The sequence below is a fragment of the Pseudorasbora parva genome, chromosome 18, assembly GCF_024679245.1.
Source record: "Pseudorasbora parva isolate DD20220531a chromosome 18, ASM2467924v1, whole genome shotgun sequence".
NCBI lineage: Eukaryota > Metazoa > Chordata > Actinopteri > Cypriniformes > Gobionidae > Pseudorasbora > Pseudorasbora parva.
In genome coordinates, this window is record NC_090189.1 from 19,633,173 (window position 1) to 19,655,754 (window position 22,582).

Genomic DNA, 22,582 nt, shown 5'->3' on the forward strand with positions numbered 1-22,582 from the left:
TATAATCTCTGTTAACCATTTGCCTTATGTAAACCATGCGTACAATGTGAAATGGTTAGTTTAATTCACATTCGCTGTATATCCGTCACAAGACATAAGTCACTTTAGCTCTATACAGTGGCATATGTCGGCGGATGGATACTGTCACTGGAGCTAAGCTAAGTTACTGTATACGCAAGAAAATATCGATTTTAGAGTCTAAAATCTTCGCCACGAGGGAATAGTTTTAACATTCAACTGTAGGGGTTAAGCGTGTTTTTCTTGATTCCATGTGAAATGACGCTTAACTTCCCGCACGCTTCATGAGATCCTCCCACTATAGATGTTCTCACACTTCTGCTCGTCTACTCCGAAGTAAACTACGAGTGAACTTTATAGCTCTCTAAAACTCTGCTTTAAGTTTAACATTTTTTCCTTTGGGATGGAATTAATGTAAGGAAAACAGGAGCTGATTCTTCTGCCTCCAGTGAGGTTGGTGGGTGTTTATTCTTGTTATTAACTGCTCGTGAAGAGGCTTTCTGTCAGTGACTTGAATCAAATCTAATATATGTAAGTCTACCAATGTTAACTAGTTGAATGTGTTGGTTGTCTTAGCTTAACTCGTGCGTTTAATTGTATTTTGCTTGATTATTTAGACTATATTAATCTTTCGAGAATGAATAGCTTGCAAGTCCTATTCAGTTAATATGTGTTTTTACACAACAAAGCAATTTAGCAAAGACGCTCTAAACACAATTGACATCTCACCAGAGTGCAAAAAAATTGTGTTTATATGTTATGGTGTCTGAAATCCTCCAGATATCTAAAGAAAATTGTGATTTGAAAAAGTTTACATTTTTAAAATAATATATTAATTAATCTTGACTTGCAGTGATCAATTCTTTGCCATTTTTGTGTGCATTAATAGCAGTTGTGTTAAATCACAAATGTGAAGCACTTGAAATTAACAGTTTCTGGTGTGTTTTGATCATATATGTGGCAATATTAAAAATGTATATGTATCGGACATGCATAGAAGCCTATTCAGTCACCATCTGTGGTGTTTACTGTTTACTAATTTACATAGCAGATCATAACTGATGATGGTCTCATCTACAACAGACACTGAGCATCTAGCTTTCCAGTAGTAATGCATATCTCCCTATTGCTTCCCTTAATGCCCGGATGATTATAGCTTAAATAGATTATTTATTAATTGCATTTCTGATCTTTTTTTTATTTTCTGCCCATTTAAATAAAGTGCCCAGTGTCTTCATCAGAACATATGATAGGTTATATGAAAATGCTATTTGTACCACACAAATGATTTGTAGGGTTAATGTCTAAATAACAAAAACCATTAAAAAAAATTGCAACACCAGTTAGATCTGTGGTGTGGGTATTTCGCACATGCTCATGAGAATGCATCGTCTGTGCTGAATCATGTCCTGGTGATTCCATTTTTCTCTCTCCCTCCACTTTACTAGCTCCTAAATGTCCCGTAAATTAAAACCCATTAGGGAAGACAGATTGTTTATTTTCATTTTTTAATACCTTATTAGAAGTTGTTTTTCAGCCACTGTTAATTGATTAGAGCCATTTTCCTTCCTTAGCAGATCTGATTGCTAATGGAGACACTGGTGATCCATTCTATAATGTCAGTCTGGCTTTTGTGTGCTTTACTTTCATCTCTGATTTGCCAAACGGAACAGGAAGGTGAGTCTTGAATGCAGTCAACCACTATTGCTAAACTCTTAATAATACAGCACCATTTTATTTCAATCGTTATTTGAGACCTTGAATAGAAGAATCCAATTAAATTGTTCAAATTATGTATCAACAGAGCATCCACTTTCTATAAAAGTGTATGCAGAAGAAACCGACACACCTGAGAATGGTGTTTATGTGTTGAACGTTGAATGGAAAGATGGGTTTGCTGAAAAGAATGAACTCAGCGAAGTCAGCTATGACGTGGAGGTTTATCATGCTGAAAATAAGACACATAGTGTTCACAGTGTAAGTGGATCTTTTGTGATTCCTTGCTGGAGCGTTGGAAGAGATGTGTAAGGTTATTTATTTATTTATGTATTTTAAAAAATGTGTGAAATAACTGTTTAGGAAAATATAACTGTGATGCCAGACACTACAGGCCATTATCACTGGAAATGGACCTCACCTATACCGTTGCAGTGCACTTCCCATTTGGTAAGACTTAGGCATCGAGATAAAAATCACACTGGTGAATGGACACCATTATCCTTGTACAAAGGTTTGTAGCCACAGTTGTTATCATACATGTGCATTTATGCAAAAGAGAATAACAACTGAACAACAAACTGAACTGTTTTGCCTGTAAAATGACAGGAGAAGATCTAAACGGCAAAAGGAATCTCTATCCTCGCAATCTGATTTACATGGTTGGGAGTAACGTCACGTTTTGTTGCATCTTGGAGACGATCCAATCGGTTCCAGTGGCCGGTTCTATATTTCAAATCCCCATCAGCAACAGGACGTACATCTCAAAACCAGTTCACTTGACCAGCCCTCAAGTAAATAACATATGGTGTGATGATACAAATGGAAACCATGTTGGCACTTCAGTAATTACTGGCTGTAAGTGTAAACATCCTATTTTATAGAAATTGTTTCATTTAAATGCTACCTGTTTATTTTGAATTGTTTTACAGAGAGTTGGGAAGTTTGACTTTGTTTTCCATTAGGTGAGGATTAGTCATAGCTTCTTTGGATATTGTTGACTATATCTATAACTTGCATTCCTAACATTTGGAACAAAATTACTGTATATAATTGTATAATGCCAGATCATTAGTTGGTAAACACAGTAAATATAAACTAACACTCATACAATTTAAAAGTCTCTTAAAGATCACCAAGGCTGCATTTATTTATTCAAAGATACAGTAAAACAGTAATATTGTGAAATATTATTACAATTTAAAATAACTTTTATATGTTACTATATTTTAAAATGTAATTTTTTCCTGCGACGGCAAAGCTGAATTTTTAGTGTCACATTATCCTTCAGAAATGATTGTAATATGCTGATTTAGTGCTGAAGAAACATTTATTATTATTATTATCATAGTTGAAAGAGTTGAGTTGTGCTGTAATTTTGTGGAAATTACTATATTTGTACTTCTTTTATAAACAGAAAGTTCAAAAGATCAGCATTGATTTGAAATAGAAATATTTTATTGTCACCTTTGATTAATGTAATTGAATAAAAGTATTCATTTCTTTAAAAAAAAAAATACTGGCCCCAAACTTTTGACCTGTCGTCTATACCAGATTTGTTAATTGACATTTAAGTTGTGTCCTGGCTGCTGCAGATCCTCCAGATGACCAGAATCTTGCATGCATGACACGGGATCTCAGATCTGTGGAGTGCCACTGGGAACTTGGTCGAGAAACAACCATGGAAGTTATTAATAAAACAATCTACACGCTTAATGGAGGGTAACCACACAGCCGTAATGTCATCTTTTTTAATGTAGAAAGCAAATCATGCGTGGTAACTCTTATCGTATGATTCATACTGAATGAAAACTTCACTGATTTAAAGTGTTTTGTGTTTGTCAGCGTTTGTGATTTCAATAAATGTGTCCTGATTGGGGTGCCAAAGCAGGTGACAACCTGGACTCTGACTGCCAAAAATGCCCTTGGTGTGAAGGTTCTCACTGATACAGCTGACCCCAAACATCGAGGTAAGACAGATTATTTACTTTAATATTGATGAGTCTTAGAATACTGCAAGGCCACAGCTTTTATTTGTGATATTATTTTTTTGTTTCCATTTGTACAGTATGGTTAAAAGCACCCAGTAAACTATCCCATGCTGCTTATGCAAGAAATGCCACTCTTACGTGGAGTTTGGACGTGGGAAATGATACGTCATTTCAGATCATTTGTCAAGTGATCCTCAACGAAAGCATTTACAATGTTGGTGTCAAAATTGATATCCGTTTTTATCTCTCTGCTGTTTAACTTGGATACTCACAAATGTCCACACATTTTCTTCTTTCACAAAGAAAAGCGTCAGTGACGTGGGACGTTCATCAATTGTCCTTGTCCATCTGCAGCCCTTTACTAGTTACACAGCTAAAGTCAAATGTGGATCTAAAGAGCACTTGTACAAATGGAGTGACGAGACTCAAATTACTTTCTCCACTAAAGAGGACAGTAAGTATACAAAGAATTAAAAAATAATAATTCATTAATATTTTATACATATGTATGATTTTGTTTTTACAGTTCTACACAGTTTTGTGAGTGTGACTTTTAACTCTTCAATATGCAATAAGTTCATATTGAGTAACTTACCATGTTGACACAACTTACATTTTACTTAGTCACTTTTTTCTCCACCAACGTGAACTTGCAAAGCCACAGAAAATTACACAATTAGGAGTTCATTTTAAATGAAAGGACCCGCTTTACATTAGGTGGCACACAACATTTTAATTAATAATTTGATACAATGCAGTTATTGTGTACATAGATGTTTTTACATGTGATTGTACTTACATTTTAAAAATGACCTTCATCTTAAACTTACCCCTAACACCGTCCCTAACTTTACCCGTATCCCACCTCAATATCAGCAAAAGGATTTTGGATTACAATATGAACGCAATAAGTACATTGTACTTATTTTTTGATGTTAGTACATAGTAATCAAGACCACCTAATGTAGTAAGACCAAATTAAAATTACCCCATGATTTACTCACCCTCATGTCATTCTAAAGCCACGTTTCCACCGCAGGAACTTTACCCAGGAACCAGGAACTTTGAATATTTCCCCCTCCAAACGGCCCTGCTCGCGAGGTAGTACTTTTTCAAAGTTCAGGAACTTTCAAGGGCGGGACTTGAGCGCTGAACATGCTGATTGGTTGAGCTCACGCAGCATTTTATTTCAACCGGCATTTATAAAAGTCTTTTGTGAGGTTCGATATCAGTCTTGCTGTGTGATGGTGCGCGTTCGTCTCAGCCATCTCATGTTCAATGTCCGTAATAGCTGATAATAATATTCATTGTCATTTTAAATTTAGCTTTACAAGCTTTCTGAATATGCTGCTCTTTTCTGTCGTTGTTAATTAGCTCTTTAGTAAACCTATACATAACCAGCAAAAGCAGCACAGCTTGAATCTCTTCCATACTCGTTATTCATTTTTTTACAGTCTATTTTTCACCATGTAAACGACCAGACCGATTACTTTTAAGTGTGCGTCCTTACATGACATGACAGCGCGCGCCGCGTTCATGTTGACAACAGAGGAAAGCTAATTTTTCTGAGGGGTAAACTTTTTATTTCGTAAGTTATGAAGATAATGTTGGAATAATGACACAGCGTTTATTGCCCCGGGCAGTTTTTACTTTAACTGCGCCTGACAGAAGAATTTATTTTTTTTCTGAGATGATTATTACACTTTACAACAGATAGCAATACTGTATTAGTCTTGGTGGCCGTTAAGAGTTGCTATGGCTACAGTAAACACACTCCAGCTGCTGGAGAAAACAGCGTTGACATTTTTGATGCGGCAGACAAACTGCATGTGACAAAATGATTGCGATTGAAAGTCATCACATGTAAACACCAGATCGGTTTAGATAACTTTCAGTAAACAGTCCACTAAATCTTTCAATCGGTACAAAAAAATGTCATAATTTTTTGTTCATTTTTACGGTCGCACAAAAATGATTACTGTCCATCACTGACTTGGAGGAGCAGTCGCACGCAGTCCTACATCACCGGACTAATTTGCCTAATCTTCCCCGCGGTGGAAACGCAGATAGTTGCAGGTCTGGGGGGGAGAAAAGTTCCTGTAAAAAAAGTTCCTGGTACAAATTGTTCCTGGTTATTTTGGTGGAAACGGGGCTTAAGTATATACATTGGTTTCTTTTTTCTTATGAACACAATCAGAGTTAAAGTAATAAACGTCCTGATGTTTCCAATCTTTATAATGGCAGTGAACGGGGCTCACGAGTTTGAAGTGCAAAAAATATTCATCCATCCTTTATAAACGTAGGGGAGAGTGGGGCACAACCTAACGCTTTCTGTCTTTCTCAGTTTGTGTAAATCCACTTGTGGTTCAGAGTATTTATTTTTTCCCACATTAATTTCAGACATATCTAGTAAAATTATGTGGTTTTGTTTCATTAATAGGTACACTGAAATGTGACCAAATGACAGCTTATAATGTTACCAGATATAATTTAAAAAAAATTTTTTTTTAACTAAAATAATAAAGTTTTTTTCACAAAAATACAATTATTAACTTTTTCAAATAATAGTAGAGTAATAGTAATAGACATTTTTTAATCATTAAAACTAAACACATTTTGAGTTTGACAACAAATGCATCGCTAAATACAGCTATACAGCATAGTTAAAAAAAATATTATTATTAAGCATTTCTGAATATTGACTCATTATTCACCAGAATAACTGTCATTATTCACCCTTTCCTCATGGTTTCTCAAAATAATTCACAAAACTATAGAATATTAGCCTGACAAGCCAGACCCACATCAAGATGTTTGGTCTGGAAACTCACCATTGACAGGGCTCAATCCGAGGGGCGGGATAAACGGCTGTCTTTCAAATTCCCTCTGCACGCGATAGGATAGCGCTACACCAACCAGAGCAACGAAGGTATTTTTATATACACCAAAATGTATTTTCGATGCTTCAAGAGATTCAGATTTGGACCAAAAATATCAGTGAGTTTGTGTAGTAAAAATATCCAGATTTAACACATTGTTATAAAGTTAAATATCTAGCTTCCAGCAAGACTGCCTTTCGTATTCAACTTACGGAAGGTGGTCTGGCGTGTGCTTGATATTTTACTTTACAAAGTATGGATATTTTTCTCACACAAACCCATCGATTCGCTTCAGAAGGCCTTTATTAACCCTCTGGAGCCGTGTGGAGATTATGATGGATGGATGTGCTTTTTTGAGCTTCAAACTCGTGAGTCCCAATCACTGCCATTATAAAGCTTTGAAGCATCAGAATTTTTTTTTTTAAAGGGGGGGTGAAACACTCAGTTTCAGTCAGTGTCATGTCAATCTTGAGTACCTATAGAGTAGCATTGCATCCTGCATATCTCCGGAAAGTCTTTATTTTTTTAATAATTATATAAGAAAGATGCGCTGTTCCGAGTCTTTCCGAAAAAAGCCGAGCGGGTGGGGGCGTATCGTGTGAGCGGAGCTAAATAATGACGTGTGCAGCAGCGCGCTGTGTGTTGAGTCGAGTGCGTCGTAAAGCTGTCTCATCCCTAACAGCGGAAAAAAAACTTTATTCAAAATAAAAATATGGCTTTTAATCAGATACAGCCATACATCTATGATCCGGAATCAGACCCAGAGGCTGCAGTTGAACAGAAGCAGCAGCAAAAACGACTAGAGCAGGACGTCTGTATGTGGTACAAGTTATACACTAACTATATAATATGCTTAGCGGCTTGTGTTATTTACATATTTATACTTGAATTATATCGTCGTATTCAGTGATGCCAGTAACGCGTTACATAGTAACGCGTTACTCTAATCTGACTACTTTTTTCCAGTAACGAGTAATCTAACGCGTTACTATTTCCAAACCAGTAATCAGATTAAAGTTACTTTTCCAAGTCACTGTGAGTTACTATTTTAGTAATTTTCCTTAGTAAAAACCGACAGCTTATCAAAATTCTCAGCCCGAGTCCGGCTGGAGCCAGTGTTTTCTATTTATTTTATTTTTTTACATTGTTGCAGCCATTAAAATAATTCAGTTTTGTTTTTAATGTCAAAGTAGTTATTTTTCGTTTTGTTTTTTTATAAACCTAATTAAGAAAAATGTTCAGAGCAATTTTTTGTTTTTTAAATTAAAGTTTATATAGACAAGACAATTCAAGAGTTGGTTTGAGAGACTAGGCTATTAAACATGCGGTTAACTCACTGGGTCGTCACATAAAAAAATTTAAACTTTAATTTAACAAACAAAAAATTGCTCTAAACATTTTTCGAAATGAACTTAATAAAGAAACGAAACGAAATATAACTACTTTGACATTAAAAACAAAGTAGGCTAGTTATTATACCACCACAAAGGCATTTTTGACGAGCTGAGGCAGGCTGATAGATTAGCCTACTGCTCGCAACGGCGCTCAAAAAAAACCAAACGGGCTACACAATCTAAAAAAAAAAAAAAAAAGAAAGTACATGCAGGTTGTCTTATAGCCTACCTTACACTTCAGCAAAATTAATATAAATCCGATCTTCAATTCCCACGGTATATGCTCATTTAACGGAGTTCACATCAAAGCAAAAGATTCCAGCATTTTATTTAGCAGCCCATTTCAAATTCAAAGATCGCAATATGAGAGAGAGAGTGACCTAAGCACTGGTAAGATCATTAGTCTCATTAATTTATATTGAAGATGATTGTGTTTTGTGTGACTTATTTTAAAGTTTCATTTACGGCCATATGCGTTGGCTTGCTTTACTCATTTGCAGCGATGTTTCAGTATAGCACCATCATATCTATCTGACTACAACATAACACGCTCTCACACATTTATTTTTTAATTATTTGCCAGGATTAAAATTTACACATGTGGTTTAAACAACCAATACATTTACATTTGCCCGATTTAGTTTGAAATGCTTTCATGCACCTTCTGAATTGGTTTGTTTGAGTGATCGGAATTAAATACGTCTCGAAAGACTCTCGGAAGGCATTAAGCCTACTCCTGGTCATTTCGCAATCAGATAGATACCTGGTCAGAGAAAATGAACGAAGGAACCAGTTGTAAAAAGGCCATAACTCGAGCAGCTGCACTGAAGAAATGGACTCTTTAACCCTGCGTGAGCCATATCTTGACAGTGGCGCAAGCTATGGTCTCATGTTGTTTCCACCAGCACATCTCATTGTTCATTTTAATTATTAAAATAAATATAAAACGAAGCAGAAGCCTGAAAAAAGGGGCGTAAAAAAGTCGGGGCCGTCAGGCTCGGGCATAAATGCAATAAAGTGTGTTGCCAAAAACGGTTGCCATTTCTATTTTGAGGCGGCAGGGGTGTTGTCGGCAACTGCTGAATGTAACTAATAAAGTAACTTGTAATCTAACTTAGTTACTTTTAAAATCAAGTAATCTGTAAAGTAACTAAGTTACTTTTTAAAGGAGTAATCAGTAATCAGATTACTTTTTCAAAGTAACTGTGGCAACACTGGTCGTATTTTTGTCTTTGAAGGTGTACATGTGGGAAGTGCAGTTGTGCACGTGTGTTTGTGTGTTTACGCGTGGTTTGTGTAGACAGTAAGCGGACTAAAAAAAACACAGACATTTGAAGCAGTCTCACTCACCCTTCTAACGTTGGGACTGCTCCATCCTTCAGCATTAGGCGATTGGGAAAATCCGGCGTCGAGCTGGGCCTTGTTTATGAAACAGTCGGCACCGAAATGCAGCGAACAGATATAAACATTCGCGCAACTCAGTTGCTGATACGGAAAAGCAAATTACATCCACTGTTGCCTTAACGCGGGGTTTTGGGGAATCTGTGCAGGACTGTCTTGGTCTGGCAACCAAAAACACACTTTTTTGGTGACATTGTTATGTGCACATCACCTGTCCAGCATCCTACAAGCCAGCGCTTTGATGGGCGTAGGCTGTTGCTTTCGCTCTCTCCCTCGCTCTCTCTCACGCGCTTCCGGTAGAATTGTCCGTAAGGCCCATACAAGGAAATTCCGCCCCCATTAACGTCAAAGGGGACGCATGATCTCAAAAAACTTGCCGAAACTTATGACTAACCGGAAGTAGTATTTTTGACAAAGAAATACTCCCATCAAACGTCCACCTTAACTTTTGAAACTTTGTCTATGTTTAGTATGGGATTCCAAGTCTTTAACAGTGTAAAAAGATCAGTATGCATGAAACAGCATTTCACCCCCCCTTTAATATAACTCTGATTGTGTTCATTAGAAAGAAGAAACTTTCTAAGGTTTCCTAGAAAAACCCAGTGGGTGGCTTGAGGGGGAATATGGGTTAATTTCCATTTAAAGTTAACTACTTCTTTAAAGGTGGGGTAAGTGCTATCTGGTAACCGTTGTTGATATTTCAAATCACCAAAAAAAACACGCCCCTACCCCCAAAAGGGTCTCGCCCCTATTTTGATAGCTCCGCCCCACACATACGTAACCCAGGCAATGACTATGGCAGAATCTGTGTGTAAAACTAATCCAGGTCGAATATTCAATGAAAAAGTCACCCCTTCTATCACAAAAACACAAACCGTTCTCATGAACAACTCGATAGTACATGAGCACGAGTCCAACTAACGACATATTACAATTATGACAAGATTAGAGTTATTATAGCGATCACAAAAACACAAACTGTTCTCATGAACAACTCGATAGAACACGAGTCGACAGTCCAGCTATCGATATATTACAATTATGACCGGATAAGGGTAATATAGTTCATGAAAAGAGGAAACAAACATACATTAGGAGTATAGTATCTTACTTGTCGGAGACATTGTGCGAGCTGATGCTTGAAGCACACAGTGAGGAGATTTAGATGCTCCATATGGTATGGAAATTAACGGGTCTTTATCATCGCTGAAGTGAGACACAATACGATCGCAAATGGACTAACAAGCGAACATGACACAAGCATATTCAAGCAAAAGCAGCTAGTTCTCGGCTAATGTCTGTCCTGTGTGACTCGTGTTTTAGACCATAGACACGCCCCTTACCTGCTGATTGGCTACAAGTTTGTTATTCCACTCTGCCCGAGTCCTTTTTCTAAAACAGTTTTGAAATAACACTTACCCCACCTTTAGATTTCAGGATAAATTGAAAAGTGTTTGAACTAGTTGGGTGAGTGATTCAATGACTGCCACTCAGCCAATCAAATTTGAGGAATCACACTAATAATCTCTCTTCAGTTCCAGAAGCAGTAGATGTTTGGATTCACCATTTCAATCAAAGTCCATATGTTCTGTGGAAGGTAAGTTCAGTTTATCGTATTTGGCACTGTTGTCTTTAGCTTTGCATTTTGTTGCTACATACAAACAAATAAAAATAATCGTGTTAATGTTTTAAAGCCTCTAACTCAACAACAAAGCCATGGGATAATTACGAAATATGAAATTAGCGAAGCCAGGTGGATAAAACCAATAGAACTAGACACGCTGTGCTATGAAATCAACCCTGGGAATGAAAGAAATGATCAAAACATCACAGTCTCTGCAAGAAACTCTGCTGGCCTTTCTGCTCCTTCAACGATCATCGTCCCCGGTTATCCAGGTGAACTTTCAAAGAATAGTCAAAAGGCTGTTTAAATGGGTTGAAAGGGCTGTGTTTAAATTAATGAAGTTTTAACATACTCTTCACAGACAATGACGTCGAGATAAGCAAAATCAGTAGTCATACTGGTGGCTTTGAAATAGTTTGGGACAAATACTTCAATTCCACTTGTGGCTATGTTGTTGAATGGTTTCCAACCTACAATGAGACACAATGTACTGTAGAATGGACGAAGATCCCAGAATGTGACCATGCCGCCTATTGCTCCTGGAAACATGGTCAGTTGGGAGCATAAATAGGAGTCATTCGACTCACTCCTTATCTGTTGTTGTTTTGAATTTGAGCACATTTGTAATTGTTCATCAATGATAAAGACTTGGTTAAAATGAGATTTCTTTGCACGGCTGTTGGTGGACAAAATATTTGATTTTTTCTATCTCACACAGGTAATTTTAAAGCAGGAGTGAAATATACTGTCTCGGTCTATGCCTGCATTGATGATAAACCAGTTCTTCTGCAGAGGCATGAGGGATATGCTAAAGAGCTACGTAAGCAGTCAAGATTCACTATTTAATAACTTGTGATGGATTGTTAATTATTTACTTCTTTTTATGTTATTTTTAGGGCAATGTCTTTGAGAATTTTACAAGTCCATGCTCTTAAAGTGATAGTGATAGTTCACCCAAAAGTGAAAATTAGCCCATAATTTACTCACCCTCAATTCATCCTAGGTATATATGACATTCTTCTTTTAGACCAATACAATTGGAGTTATATTAAAACATATATCCTGGCTTTTCCGAGCTTTATAGTGGCAAAAAATAAAGGCCTTCTGAAGCGAATTGACAGGTTTGTAAAAGAGAGATATCCACATTAAAAATTGTATTAAATTGAAATTTTAAATAAATTCCTTAAAAAAATAAAGGTTCCAAAGGGAGGTTCACGCAGCAATTCCATAGAAGAACCTTTCAGTTCCTAAAGAACCAGTATTTACTTAGTGTAAATAATGTTTTAAAAATCTAAAGAAACTTTATAGACTTTATTTCATTTGAAGAAACTTTATAGACATAGATGTCAATAAAGAACCTGTATTTCTAAGAGTGTAGTTTTAAAATACAGGAAATCGTGTCTGTGCAAGCTAAATGTTTATTGTAGTTTTTACTGTTTCGTACATTTGTTTCATGTTTGCCTCACATTGTCTTTCTCAGGACCATCAGGGATAGTTACGAACCTGGGAAGTAATCAGAATGGAAAAAAACTTGAAGTTTCTTGGGATGAATTGCCCGTAAATGAGCAAAATGGCTTCATACAGGGATACAAGGTCGAAACATTTCATTCTGATTCCAAAACTAATGTTAGCACAGCTTTCACCAAAGGTGGGTTCTCTTTCTAATAAGCATCCACTTTGTTTCCCAACCTTAAAAGATGATTATGCATTACAAATTAACATATTTTGTTTCAATTTTAGAACCTAAAGCTCATTTGACCTTAGATCCTGGTACCTACACCATCCATGTTAGTGCCTTTACATCTGGAGGAGACGGCGGTTACGCCACACTCAGTGTGGAAATGAAAAAAGAAAGTATGATATTTCATTGAAACCTTTGATGATTGAACCATTGAAACCACTGATTTTTAATTATATTTAGTAAGCAAATATTAAGAGCATTGATGAATATAGCACATCATGCAAATGTGATAACATTGTGTGTATTGTGACAAATTCTTCACAGCTGGCCAGATTATTGTGATCACTGTTATCGGTTGCAGCGCAGCAACTCTTATCTTCATTATCATATCAGTCCTGTGCTTCAGGAAGAGAAAATGGTATGGACGATTCTCTAGATAGAATAACATCATGTGTTTTTCAAGAACCCAGTATTTTCTATAGATTTTTAATTTTTCAACTGGAATCTAAATGTCACTCCTTCAGGTTAAAGAAAGTATTGTATCCAGATATTCCTGAACCAAAACTTGCAGGGAAATGGAGTACAAAGGTGAGCCGTCAGTGTTGATTATCTGCATGTGGGTCACAAGCCAAAAAGGGGTTGCAGGTGTGTTCACATTGTGTCTGGGACAAGAGGGAATACAATTTTGTATCCCAATAATACACTGCAACAAACTTTATAAATGTCATCTGCAATAAAATGTATACAGTCATCATAGAAAAATCAATATGCTTATCTTCTTTTTTTTCTAATTAGTCATATTCCAACATGGACAGGTTGCATGACATGACCTTATGTTCAAAAACTGTTCAAGGTCAAATAAATTATGACCAGACAACATTCAATATGGGTTCACTTGCAATACAAATTGTTTGTGGTACATTATTGGCTTAATAAATAGGCTAAATCATCAAATGTTGGAATGTCATTTTGTTTCGCTAGTGTATTGCTTGGCCTTTAATCTTACTTGATCTTTATCTGGCATACCAGTTAAAAATCATTGTCCTAAGACTTTATGGTCAACAAATCTGTTACTGTTTGCAGGGCATTTATTGTACCCAGATGACTGAGGGTTATATGAAGTGTGAGGTCCAAGAGGTCTACAGTTCAGAGCGTTCTGCGACGGCAGAAAGTCAGCATGGCCTCATCAGCTCTGATTACCCAGTGCTTCCTACACAACATTCCTACCATACGTCAAATTCTCCAGTTGATGTCTCACACTATCCTCCTCCATGGCCCTGTGCTCAAAAGCTTCCTTCAATTATTGAAAACCCTTCTTATAATATGGCCTTTCAAGAACCGGTTGATGTGGTCCAGATACCTGAGCTTACTCTGGAAATGCAGGATGGTTACCAACCTGCTCCCAACTTTGTTCAGGACAATGTTGTTGTTAAAAACTCCTCCGGCTACAAGCCCCAATCTGCTTAGTCTACGAATGTAGCTGCAATAGATAGACCTCAGTGTTGTGCTATAATGCACAACTATATGTGAATTATACCTGTGTATATACCAGTGAATGAATGCTAATATAAGTTATGGTACTGTTTTCTCAACTCTAGCTCTTGTAAAATTTGTAGTGAAAATGCAGTTGTGTGTACTGTGATGAAATAAATCTGTGGCCTTCCGTAGAACTGCCTCTGTAAATTTGCATTGTAATTCACTTATTTATTGTAGGCTATGTTTATCTATATTACACATTCTTTCATTGTATATGTGTGACCCCTCTGAATTTAACCCACGACCTTGATGGTGCTAGCATTATGCTCCAATAGACTAGAGCAATAGTTCCCTCTTGTGGACTAAAGACTTTCAACTTAAATTTGAGTTTCTTTTTACTGGAATGACAAATATTTTACTGTTTACCCCCCAAAAAATAAACCAATTGATAATAATAATAATAATATTAACATCAACACATAGCGTAATTGAGAAGTAAAAATGAAAAGGATTATGTTAAAAAATGGAAAAAGAAGTAATTGGTAGGAAGGGGAACAATAGAATAGGCTACTGTGATTGAAACACAGGCCCGATTTATGCCTAAACACTTCAGGTATTAATGCAAATTTAACAAGAAATAAACAACACAATTATTCTTACATTCAGCTATCAAGTACAGTGGAAAGCACATTCGAATTAGAAATGAAAAAGGAGTAACGACTAGGTATATTATTAATCTAACAAGAAACAATAAATGGGGAAAAGGAGAACTGGTTCACAAAGTCTTGAAAATATATAAGTTTTTATATATATATATATATATATATATATATATATATATATATATATATATATAATATAAAAAATGTTTGACGGTTATTCATGTTTTATAAGATTTATTTTATGGGCGTGAGGAGTTATCCGAAGGCGTTGCCACAATGAAACGTTTCCCTTTTGACTGACAAGCAGAGCAACCAATAGAATATCAACGTTTATCCAAGTTGACCAATGTAAACAGTTGTGGGCGGGAGTTTTGAATTCCCGGTCATTGAGCCGCTGTTTTCAGTTGTTCGAGCTCAGTTACGACTAACGACCAGATTTCCTAACATGAGCTAGCTAAATTAGCATATAAAAGATATTAATCTGCTTTCTCTTTTTTTCCGTTAATTTCATCGACGTTATAAATGTAGATTTTAGTCGTACAGCTCGTCCCTGCTTAAAGCATTACCACCAATAACGGGTAACGTTATGTTGCTAATGTGCTAGTTGTGTGTAACGTTAAACTAAGATGCATCTATCGTGACATGAACTTATGCACATTTATCATCCTCTGTAGTCGCATGTTCCTCTGTAGCCTCCAAACCATTATGTATGATGTCTATTATTACTGCGATTGATTTTATAGTGTTATTGTGCGACTAGCCCTGCGTTGGCAGTCTATTGTCAAATCTTTAGGGTTAGCAAGAGTCCTCCATCATTTTAGCTGACATGCTGATTTGTTAAATAGTTTGCAACTTATGTTAATTCATGAATAAATAAGGATACAGGTTTATTTAGCTAAGATATAAAGAAATTCAGTGAAGTGTAAAGATATAAGAGTGTCATTCATTGAAATGTTTCATGACCTAAATCCTGCCTGTCATGGCAGTGAAGTTGACATGTGTAATGGACAGGTCGGTGTATTTGACATAAACAGCACTAAAATAATGAATCCAGACCATTTTAATGAAAACTGTATGGTTGGTTATAATGAATGTTTTCATTTAATAATCTTGTCTGTCTGGCTGTAATCAAAAAATCTGATCAGAGCATTATGAAGAACTGAAATGACCATGTCCAATGATTCCTTTAGGCTGTCATCGGCAAGAAATGGAGGTTGGCAGTGGCACAGTTGTGCAGGAAGAAATGAAATTTCGGGGGACTGAATTTGCTGTCAAGGTCGAGTTGGCTGAGCGGTTACTAATCGTAGAAATTTCAGATGTTGTTACAGCGGACCAGTGGAGAGGAGAGTTTGATCCTGCCTGTAAGTTAAGCTTTTAAAAGTAATCTTCTGTGTTTGCTTGCTTGAAATGTTGTTTTATGTCATACATTTTTTTCTTCTATAATTAGATATTGAGGATCTGACCCGGAAAACTGGGAATTTTAAACAGTTTCCAGTATTCTGTAGCATGCTCGAGTCTGCTGTCAACAAGGTGAGTCCATAAAAAAGTTCAATTAAAATCCATATTTAATGTAATGTTGCCTTGATTCTTATGACAGGGCTGCTCAATTTGGAGCCCCCACCCCCTTTGCTTTTGGTTTGCTGTGCTTATTTTTAGGGCTGAAAATGTTGTAAAAATGTATGACAATAAAATAATAATTATTTAATAACAGTAACATTACTAAACAAAACACAAACCATTGCTAATGTAATATTTCACTCTAAAACAAACAAAAAACAGTTTAATAAAGATAATATTATTTTAAACTGTCTTAATTTCTTCATTTTCTTCCATTCACACAGCACATTTTTGAGGTTAAAAAACGCAAGACGCAGGTCAGTGGACCTTATTTGTCAACTTATTTTAACTTGGGCGCCGTCTAGCATCCGTCTAGCACGTGTTTACATTGAAAAACAATGGAAAAGTATGACAAAGGAATGGAAAAACTGTTCAAATGGCACCATAAGCTATACTATATAGGCTGCAGGCAGGTGAACTCAGAATATGTACATAGCGGCAAAGTGTTTCCCAGTTATATACTGGCACAAAGTTGGCTTCACAATGACATTGGATAATAGTCGCACATTTCGTATGTAACTTTAGTCGGACTTGTCTCTAAAGTTACATACAACATTCGTATACACATTTCTGATTTCTTTCGTTTCAAAAATGTTAAAAAAGAAAAGGACAAAAAAGGTGTGCATCATGCCTGACACTTACTTGAACACTTTGCAGTTGGTAATATGACTGTAAGTTATTCTCTTCAAATGCTAGTGAAGTTAGAAATATGTATACACATATTTGCATATTTAGAGACGGTCCCTAAATATACGACTATCTAAGCTGCTTACATGAACAAATGTAACCGCAAAAGAACTTAAGGCCCTGATAATAATCACAAATACATATTGCTTGCTCCATTTCTGTAAATGCTTTTAATGAACAATGACTGCCCATTGCTCTAGTCTTTGTCAACAGCCGCTTGCATCACCTGCTGGTGAGGTTGACTAACAGCAGATAGAGATTGTGCTCGGTGATCTTTTGCTATTCCTGCAGTTCCCGGATGTGAACTGTTGAATTTTCTGTTGAATTTGTACCACTGAATTTGTAAAGCGAAATAAAACGGACCAATTATTGCCTCTCAAATATTATAGGTTGTATTTTTAAATAGAATGGATATTTTAGAAGTGAAATCTGAGAGGTGAATATGGATTATTGAATTTTTAATAATGAAAATGTGTGGATGTTTTGAATTTAAATAAACAACCATTTTGAATTTTCAATTTGCAAGCATTTTTAAATGCAGTGCATATTTTTTCAAGTAGTGCTTCTTCTTTTTTTCTTCAAAAATATTTGGCAATATTTTTCTACCATATTGCATGTTCTGTTCCCAAATGTAAGTTATAAGCCAGCCAAAAGTAGAGCAGATGCAGAAATGTCTTTGTGTGGGGCAGTATTTATTCTGAACCGAGCCGCTCTGAGACACTAAAAAACTCTGGTGCATGAACTGCTGGCATGACAGTTCACACTGAAACATGTAGCACATATATTTATTTAATTAAATCAGTCTTTCTGATTTGATATCAAAGTCATGCTACAGTTTCGCTCAGGTTTCAGTTGTTCCCTCCCTTCTAGAATTATTGACAACAGAAATGGTTATGAAATGACTAACCTGTCTTCTCTGTTAATAATCACATAAAAAAATACTAATTTGCTTTTATTATCTTTTGCAGTCCAGTGAATCAGTGACCCTTGACCTCTTGACTTACTCCGACCTCGAGCTTTTGCGGAATAGAAAGGCAGGTGTAGTTGGCCGACCTCGTGCTCAGCCGCAGTCTCCTGCTCTCAGTGCTAAACGATACCTCATCCTCATCTACACTGTGGAGTTTGACAGGTCTGTGTAGTTTGATCACTGGTCTGCTTTTGTCACTCTTACAACAGAGAAGTTTTTAATGAATTCATTTATTTTTGTTTAGGATACACTATCCTCTTCCACTTCCATATCTTGGCAAACCTGATCCTGCAGAGCTTCAGAAAGAGATCCGAGCTCTGAGGGCCGAGCTGAAAACACTGGCACTGAGAGGGGACCATAAAGTACCAGACCAAGAATCACGCAGGCTCCGTGCAGAGTCAGTTCTTTCTTTAGTCAATATGTAAATAAAAAAACCCTAGCACACCTGGGTTAGTTGCAGGTGCACGGGACAAAGTCAGCACAATATAAGAAAGAAATCCTGTATACTGTTGTAGCATGCAAATCTTTATCAAGTCAATGACCTCAAAGTGGTGGTTCAACCAACAATTCAAATTCTATTTTTTCAAAGCTGTAGAATGTTTTTTTGTTCTGTGGAACGTAAAAGAAAATATTTTAAAGAATGTCCGTTACCAAACTATTTTGGTTAACTTTGACTTTGAATATATGGACAAAACAAATAGAGTAGATGGTAATTAAGATGTTTTAGTCTCTACTATCAACTATCCTTTCAAAGCATTTTCAAGGTGCAGTGTGTAATATATATGAGGATCTATTGACAGAAATGCAATATAATATACAGAACTATGTTTTCAGTTTTTTGTAAAGACCTTACATAATGAACCGTTATGTTTTTATTAGAATGAGCCACTTCTATATACATACACCACTGGGCCCCTTACATTGAAATCACAATTTTGTGCCGCCATGTTAAATGCTACAGTAGCCCTAAACAAGTGTTTTTCCCAGTTTAGAGGAAATCCCGCCCTGTAACCAATTTCGTTGGCTGAGGTTACTGTGATGGGTAGGTTTAGGGATCAGGGTTGGGTGTAGGCAATCGTTATTGTGATTGACATGGCCATTGAAATGTTTAGAATTGGCTCCAGGGCAGGATTTCTGCTGAACTGGTTTGGAGGGGGGGGCCTAAACGGACAAACAGAGCTCTACAGAGCGCTAGCTACTCTCTGCTATCTCAGACGACGACATCGTTGTCCTTTCGGCCACCTTAGTTTCTCTATGTGCTTCAAAAAGGATAGTTGAGCAGTGTGCGTTTGCAGTTTGCAACCTCGCCGCTAGATGTCACCAACTATTTTAGACTACATTTCCTATTTTAGACTACATTTCAAAACTTTCAGGTTACTGTGATGGGTAGGTTTAGGGATCAGGGTTGGGTGTAGGCAATCGTTATTGTGATTGACTTTCAGTTTTGAAATGTACGAATAGGGGAGAATAGAAAGTAATAAAATAGTTAAAGTTAAACTAAGGTTTCTTAATTAAAATCACAACAACAGCAACTAAGTGTAAAAAACTGAATGTTGCATTTACAATTCTTTTTCTCTCATGTTTTATGGGGTTTGTTTTATCAGGTTGGCTTTGGTCAGAGATGAAAAGGAGGCTTTGGCCAAGGCTCTGGATCGTCTACAGATGGTAGGGTCCGGTTCTACTCCTGGGGCTCGTGGGCTCAGAGAGGCAGTGCACAGCCTGGAGGAACAGCTGCTGAAGGAAAGGGCAAAAAGCCAAAGGTCTGCAAGCAAGAGGAGCCAGGAACAGCGCCTCCTACTAGAACAGGTGTGTCTAATGAGATCATTGCTGTTGTATGGTTATGAGAGAGACAAGCTGACAACATAAAACACTAATGCATAGTCATTAGCACACACTTAAAAATTCAAATTCACTCTTGTTTGTAGTTGGAAGAGCTCAGGGCTTCAGAACGGGCTCTTCGGATACGCGTTAAAAGTTTGACCACTGAGTTGGCCATGTTACGACGTGGGTAAGCTTAATGAATCACCATCTGTGCCATTTTTATTGCATACATTTTGTTTAATTTTTTGGGCACATGTTAATCATCTCATTCTTCCTATTTGAACAGTCGCGCAACTCCAGTCACGTCTGGCCGAAGTGCGCTCAGGTGTGATGGGGAGATTCATCGCTCTTTATCCAGAGAGCGCAGTTTGACCCGTGTAGGGTTAAGAGCGCGCTCCGGGTCGAGAGAGAGGATGGAGGACAGGGGTCGGAGATCAGAGGAGAGAGTTAGGAGGGCAGACTCTTCAGGGGCTCGGAATTGTATCGCAAGACCCTCACCATCTCCAACAGGTAAGTGTGTGAAGACTAAAAACAAATGTAGATGTATAATTAGGCCCTGCTTGATTCAAGTCTTGTATTCTATTTTGACAGGGTCACGGGGGCCTCGGTTTGACCCTACAGCCTACATCCAAGACCGACAACGACGCCTAAAAGAGGCCGAACTGAAGAAGTAAGACCCTTTTGCTGTTTAATTTTTTTCTGCTGTGTTTGTTGTTTTATGCTTGTCGTGTTTTTCCCTAAAAGCATTGTCTATGAGCAAGAATGTGGTTTATTTTGATAGGTGATCCATAAACTCTTTTGTCCCTTACATGAATCCATTGTTGATCATCAGTCATGAATCTGGCACATTAATGCAAACTTTTTTTTTTTTAGATCAGACAGAACGAAAGTTATCTGGTCAAATTTATTTGTGGGCAGCTGTACACATTTCATATCTTTTACAGAAATACATGAGGTCTGCCTTTGTTTCCAACAGTCAGAGGAAGATTAGAAGGGACATGTTGGCTTCACCGTCTCTGATGGAAAGAGGGCGTTCACGCTCCAGAGAGCCCGTTCCTCAGCTGATGCGAGCGGGAAGTGCTGGCAGGAGAAGGAGTGTGTCTGTAGAGAGCAGGAGGAGTCGTTGCTCTTCTGAAGGATCAGTAGCTGAGTTTGAAGAGCTTGCTAAGCCTCTAAATAGCAGGCATGTCAATAAACAAAACATGTTGTTTATCCAAATTCATTGTTGTCCAGGTTAAATATGGCCTTAGGAATCAGTTCAAACAAGGTGCAGAGAGGCCTAAACTTTTATTTTAAAAATTTTTTCCAGTTGGCCTATAAAATTGTCAAGATTTATTGTATAATATTATCTTGAAAAGGGTATTTTACATGACAATTTTCTGCACTTTCTCTGAACCTAAAAATTAAATTGGCCTGTTTTTGCTACTGTACATTTTAAGAATAAGTTATATGCGCTTTTAATTGATTTAAAGGAACAGTAAAAACTTTAACATTATCACAAAAAAATATATTTCTTATAAATGCTGTTTTCATGCAGAAAATGTATTTGTACCACAGATTTTTGAACAGCAAATCAGCATATTAGAATGATTCTATAATATCATGTGATACTAAAGACTGAAGTAATGGCTGCTGAAAATTCAGCTTTGAGTAAATAAAAAAAATTAATTCACAATATTTTGTTTTTACATGTTAATCAAATAAATGTAGTCTTGTTAAGCATAAGTCTCCTTTAAAAAAAACCTAAAATAAATTATAATGTACTCTGTTGTCTATTATTTTATTAATGTATTATTATTATTTTTGCAGAGGAAGGAAACTGGTGTATAATGGTCCAGCTGTGGTGAGTAACAATGTGAAATGCATTGTTTTTTTTGTTTTTAAGATTTTGTAAAGATTAGGCCTCAAATTCTAATTGTTTTTTTTTTCTTTTTTGCTCCATCTAGTCTAGAGGAAGACACACAAACAAAAAACCACTGTGTAGCACCCCGGCGCAAAGGATGAGAGCGGCAGGTACCACATCATTTCCCCTTTAACTCTTCTTTTTTCTGTATATGCATATATAACCAATAGTATATACATGTAAGCCATGTATATTTTCCTACTCAGACTCATCTATTGACACTGGCGCTGACCTGTCAGAGATAGACGCTCGACTACAAGCCCTGCAGGACTACATGCGGGACCTTGACACAGGACACTAACTAATCCCAGTGGATTTAGATGTCTATCTAGGCATTTTGCACAAAGACTGAAAAACTTGGACAATCATTTCTTTCAAGCACTGTGTACAGACGTGTCTGTAACGTAGTCATTTATACTAATGAGACTTGAATACTGTTTGTTTTCTTAATCCCTAATGTAGCTTTTGGGTTTGACTCAAAATGCATTTATGCTGGCTTTGTGAAGGGGGTTCTTGAGACTGTTGCCATATCAGACTTGCCCAAAAGTATGACCTCAGGATATACTGTTTTTTTTAAACACATTCCTGTGTACATTTTATGAATTAGTGTTTGTTAACCATTGTTGTTTTTTATATGATTAGTGTGTATGTTTTTATGTCTGTTTTAGATGCTTTCACATTTTGTTTTTGTGAGATTCTGAAAAACAAAGCTTTTTATATATAAAAGATTTTGCAGTGTGTGTCT

At 36.7% G+C, this 22,582-nt stretch overlaps 2 protein-coding genes across 7 annotated transcripts; both read left to right on the top strand.

The window, feature by feature from the left end:
- Positions 1-317: 317 nt before the first annotated feature.
- Positions 318-14,374, top strand: lifrb (LIF receptor subunit alpha b). 5 transcript variants are annotated; one of them, XM_067424238.1, is made up of 18 exons: positions 318-471; positions 1,593-1,695; positions 1,823-1,995; positions 2,098-2,248; positions 2,344-2,592; positions 3,330-3,456; positions 3,580-3,704; positions 3,803-3,939; positions 4,029-4,179; positions 10,935-10,996; positions 11,094-11,295; positions 11,385-11,573; positions 11,742-11,843; positions 12,504-12,671; positions 12,764-12,877; positions 13,029-13,122; positions 13,229-13,292; positions 13,788-14,374. In XM_067424238.1, the coding sequence occupies exons 2-18, from the start codon at positions 1,608-1,610 to the stop codon at positions 14,169-14,171; spliced, it is 2,580 nt and encodes an 859-aa protein (XP_067280339.1). In that variant the 5' UTR covers positions 318-471; positions 1,593-1,607; the 3' UTR covers positions 14,172-14,374. The 5 variants fall into 5 exon arrangements, with proteins under 5 accessions (XP_067280339.1, XP_067280340.1, XP_067280343.1 ...); XM_067424239.1 differs by having other exon boundaries at positions 331-471; positions 1,596-1,695; XM_067424242.1 differs by having other exon boundaries at positions 339-475; positions 1,596-1,695.
- An 847-nt stretch (positions 14,375-15,221) lies between these two features.
- Positions 15,222-22,541, top strand: ccdc61 (coiled-coil domain containing 61). 2 transcript variants are annotated; one of them, XM_067423054.1, is made up of 14 exons: positions 15,222-15,420; positions 16,033-16,203; positions 16,290-16,372; positions 16,684-16,716; positions 18,115-18,275; positions 18,358-18,510; positions 19,718-19,919; positions 20,039-20,121; positions 20,221-20,444; positions 20,526-20,604; positions 20,911-21,117; positions 21,744-21,777; positions 21,881-21,947; positions 22,044-22,541. In XM_067423054.1, exons 2-14 carry the CDS (start codon positions 16,050-16,052, stop codon positions 22,136-22,138), a joined length of 1,575 nt encoding a protein of 524 aa, XP_067279155.1. In that variant the 5' UTR covers positions 15,222-15,420; positions 16,033-16,049; the 3' UTR covers positions 22,139-22,541. The 2 variants fall into 2 exon arrangements, with proteins under 2 accessions (XP_067279155.1, XP_067279157.1); XM_067423056.1 differs by lacking the exon at positions 16,684-16,716 and having other exon boundaries at positions 22,044-22,538.
- The last annotated feature ends 41 nt before the right edge of the window (positions 22,542-22,582 follow it).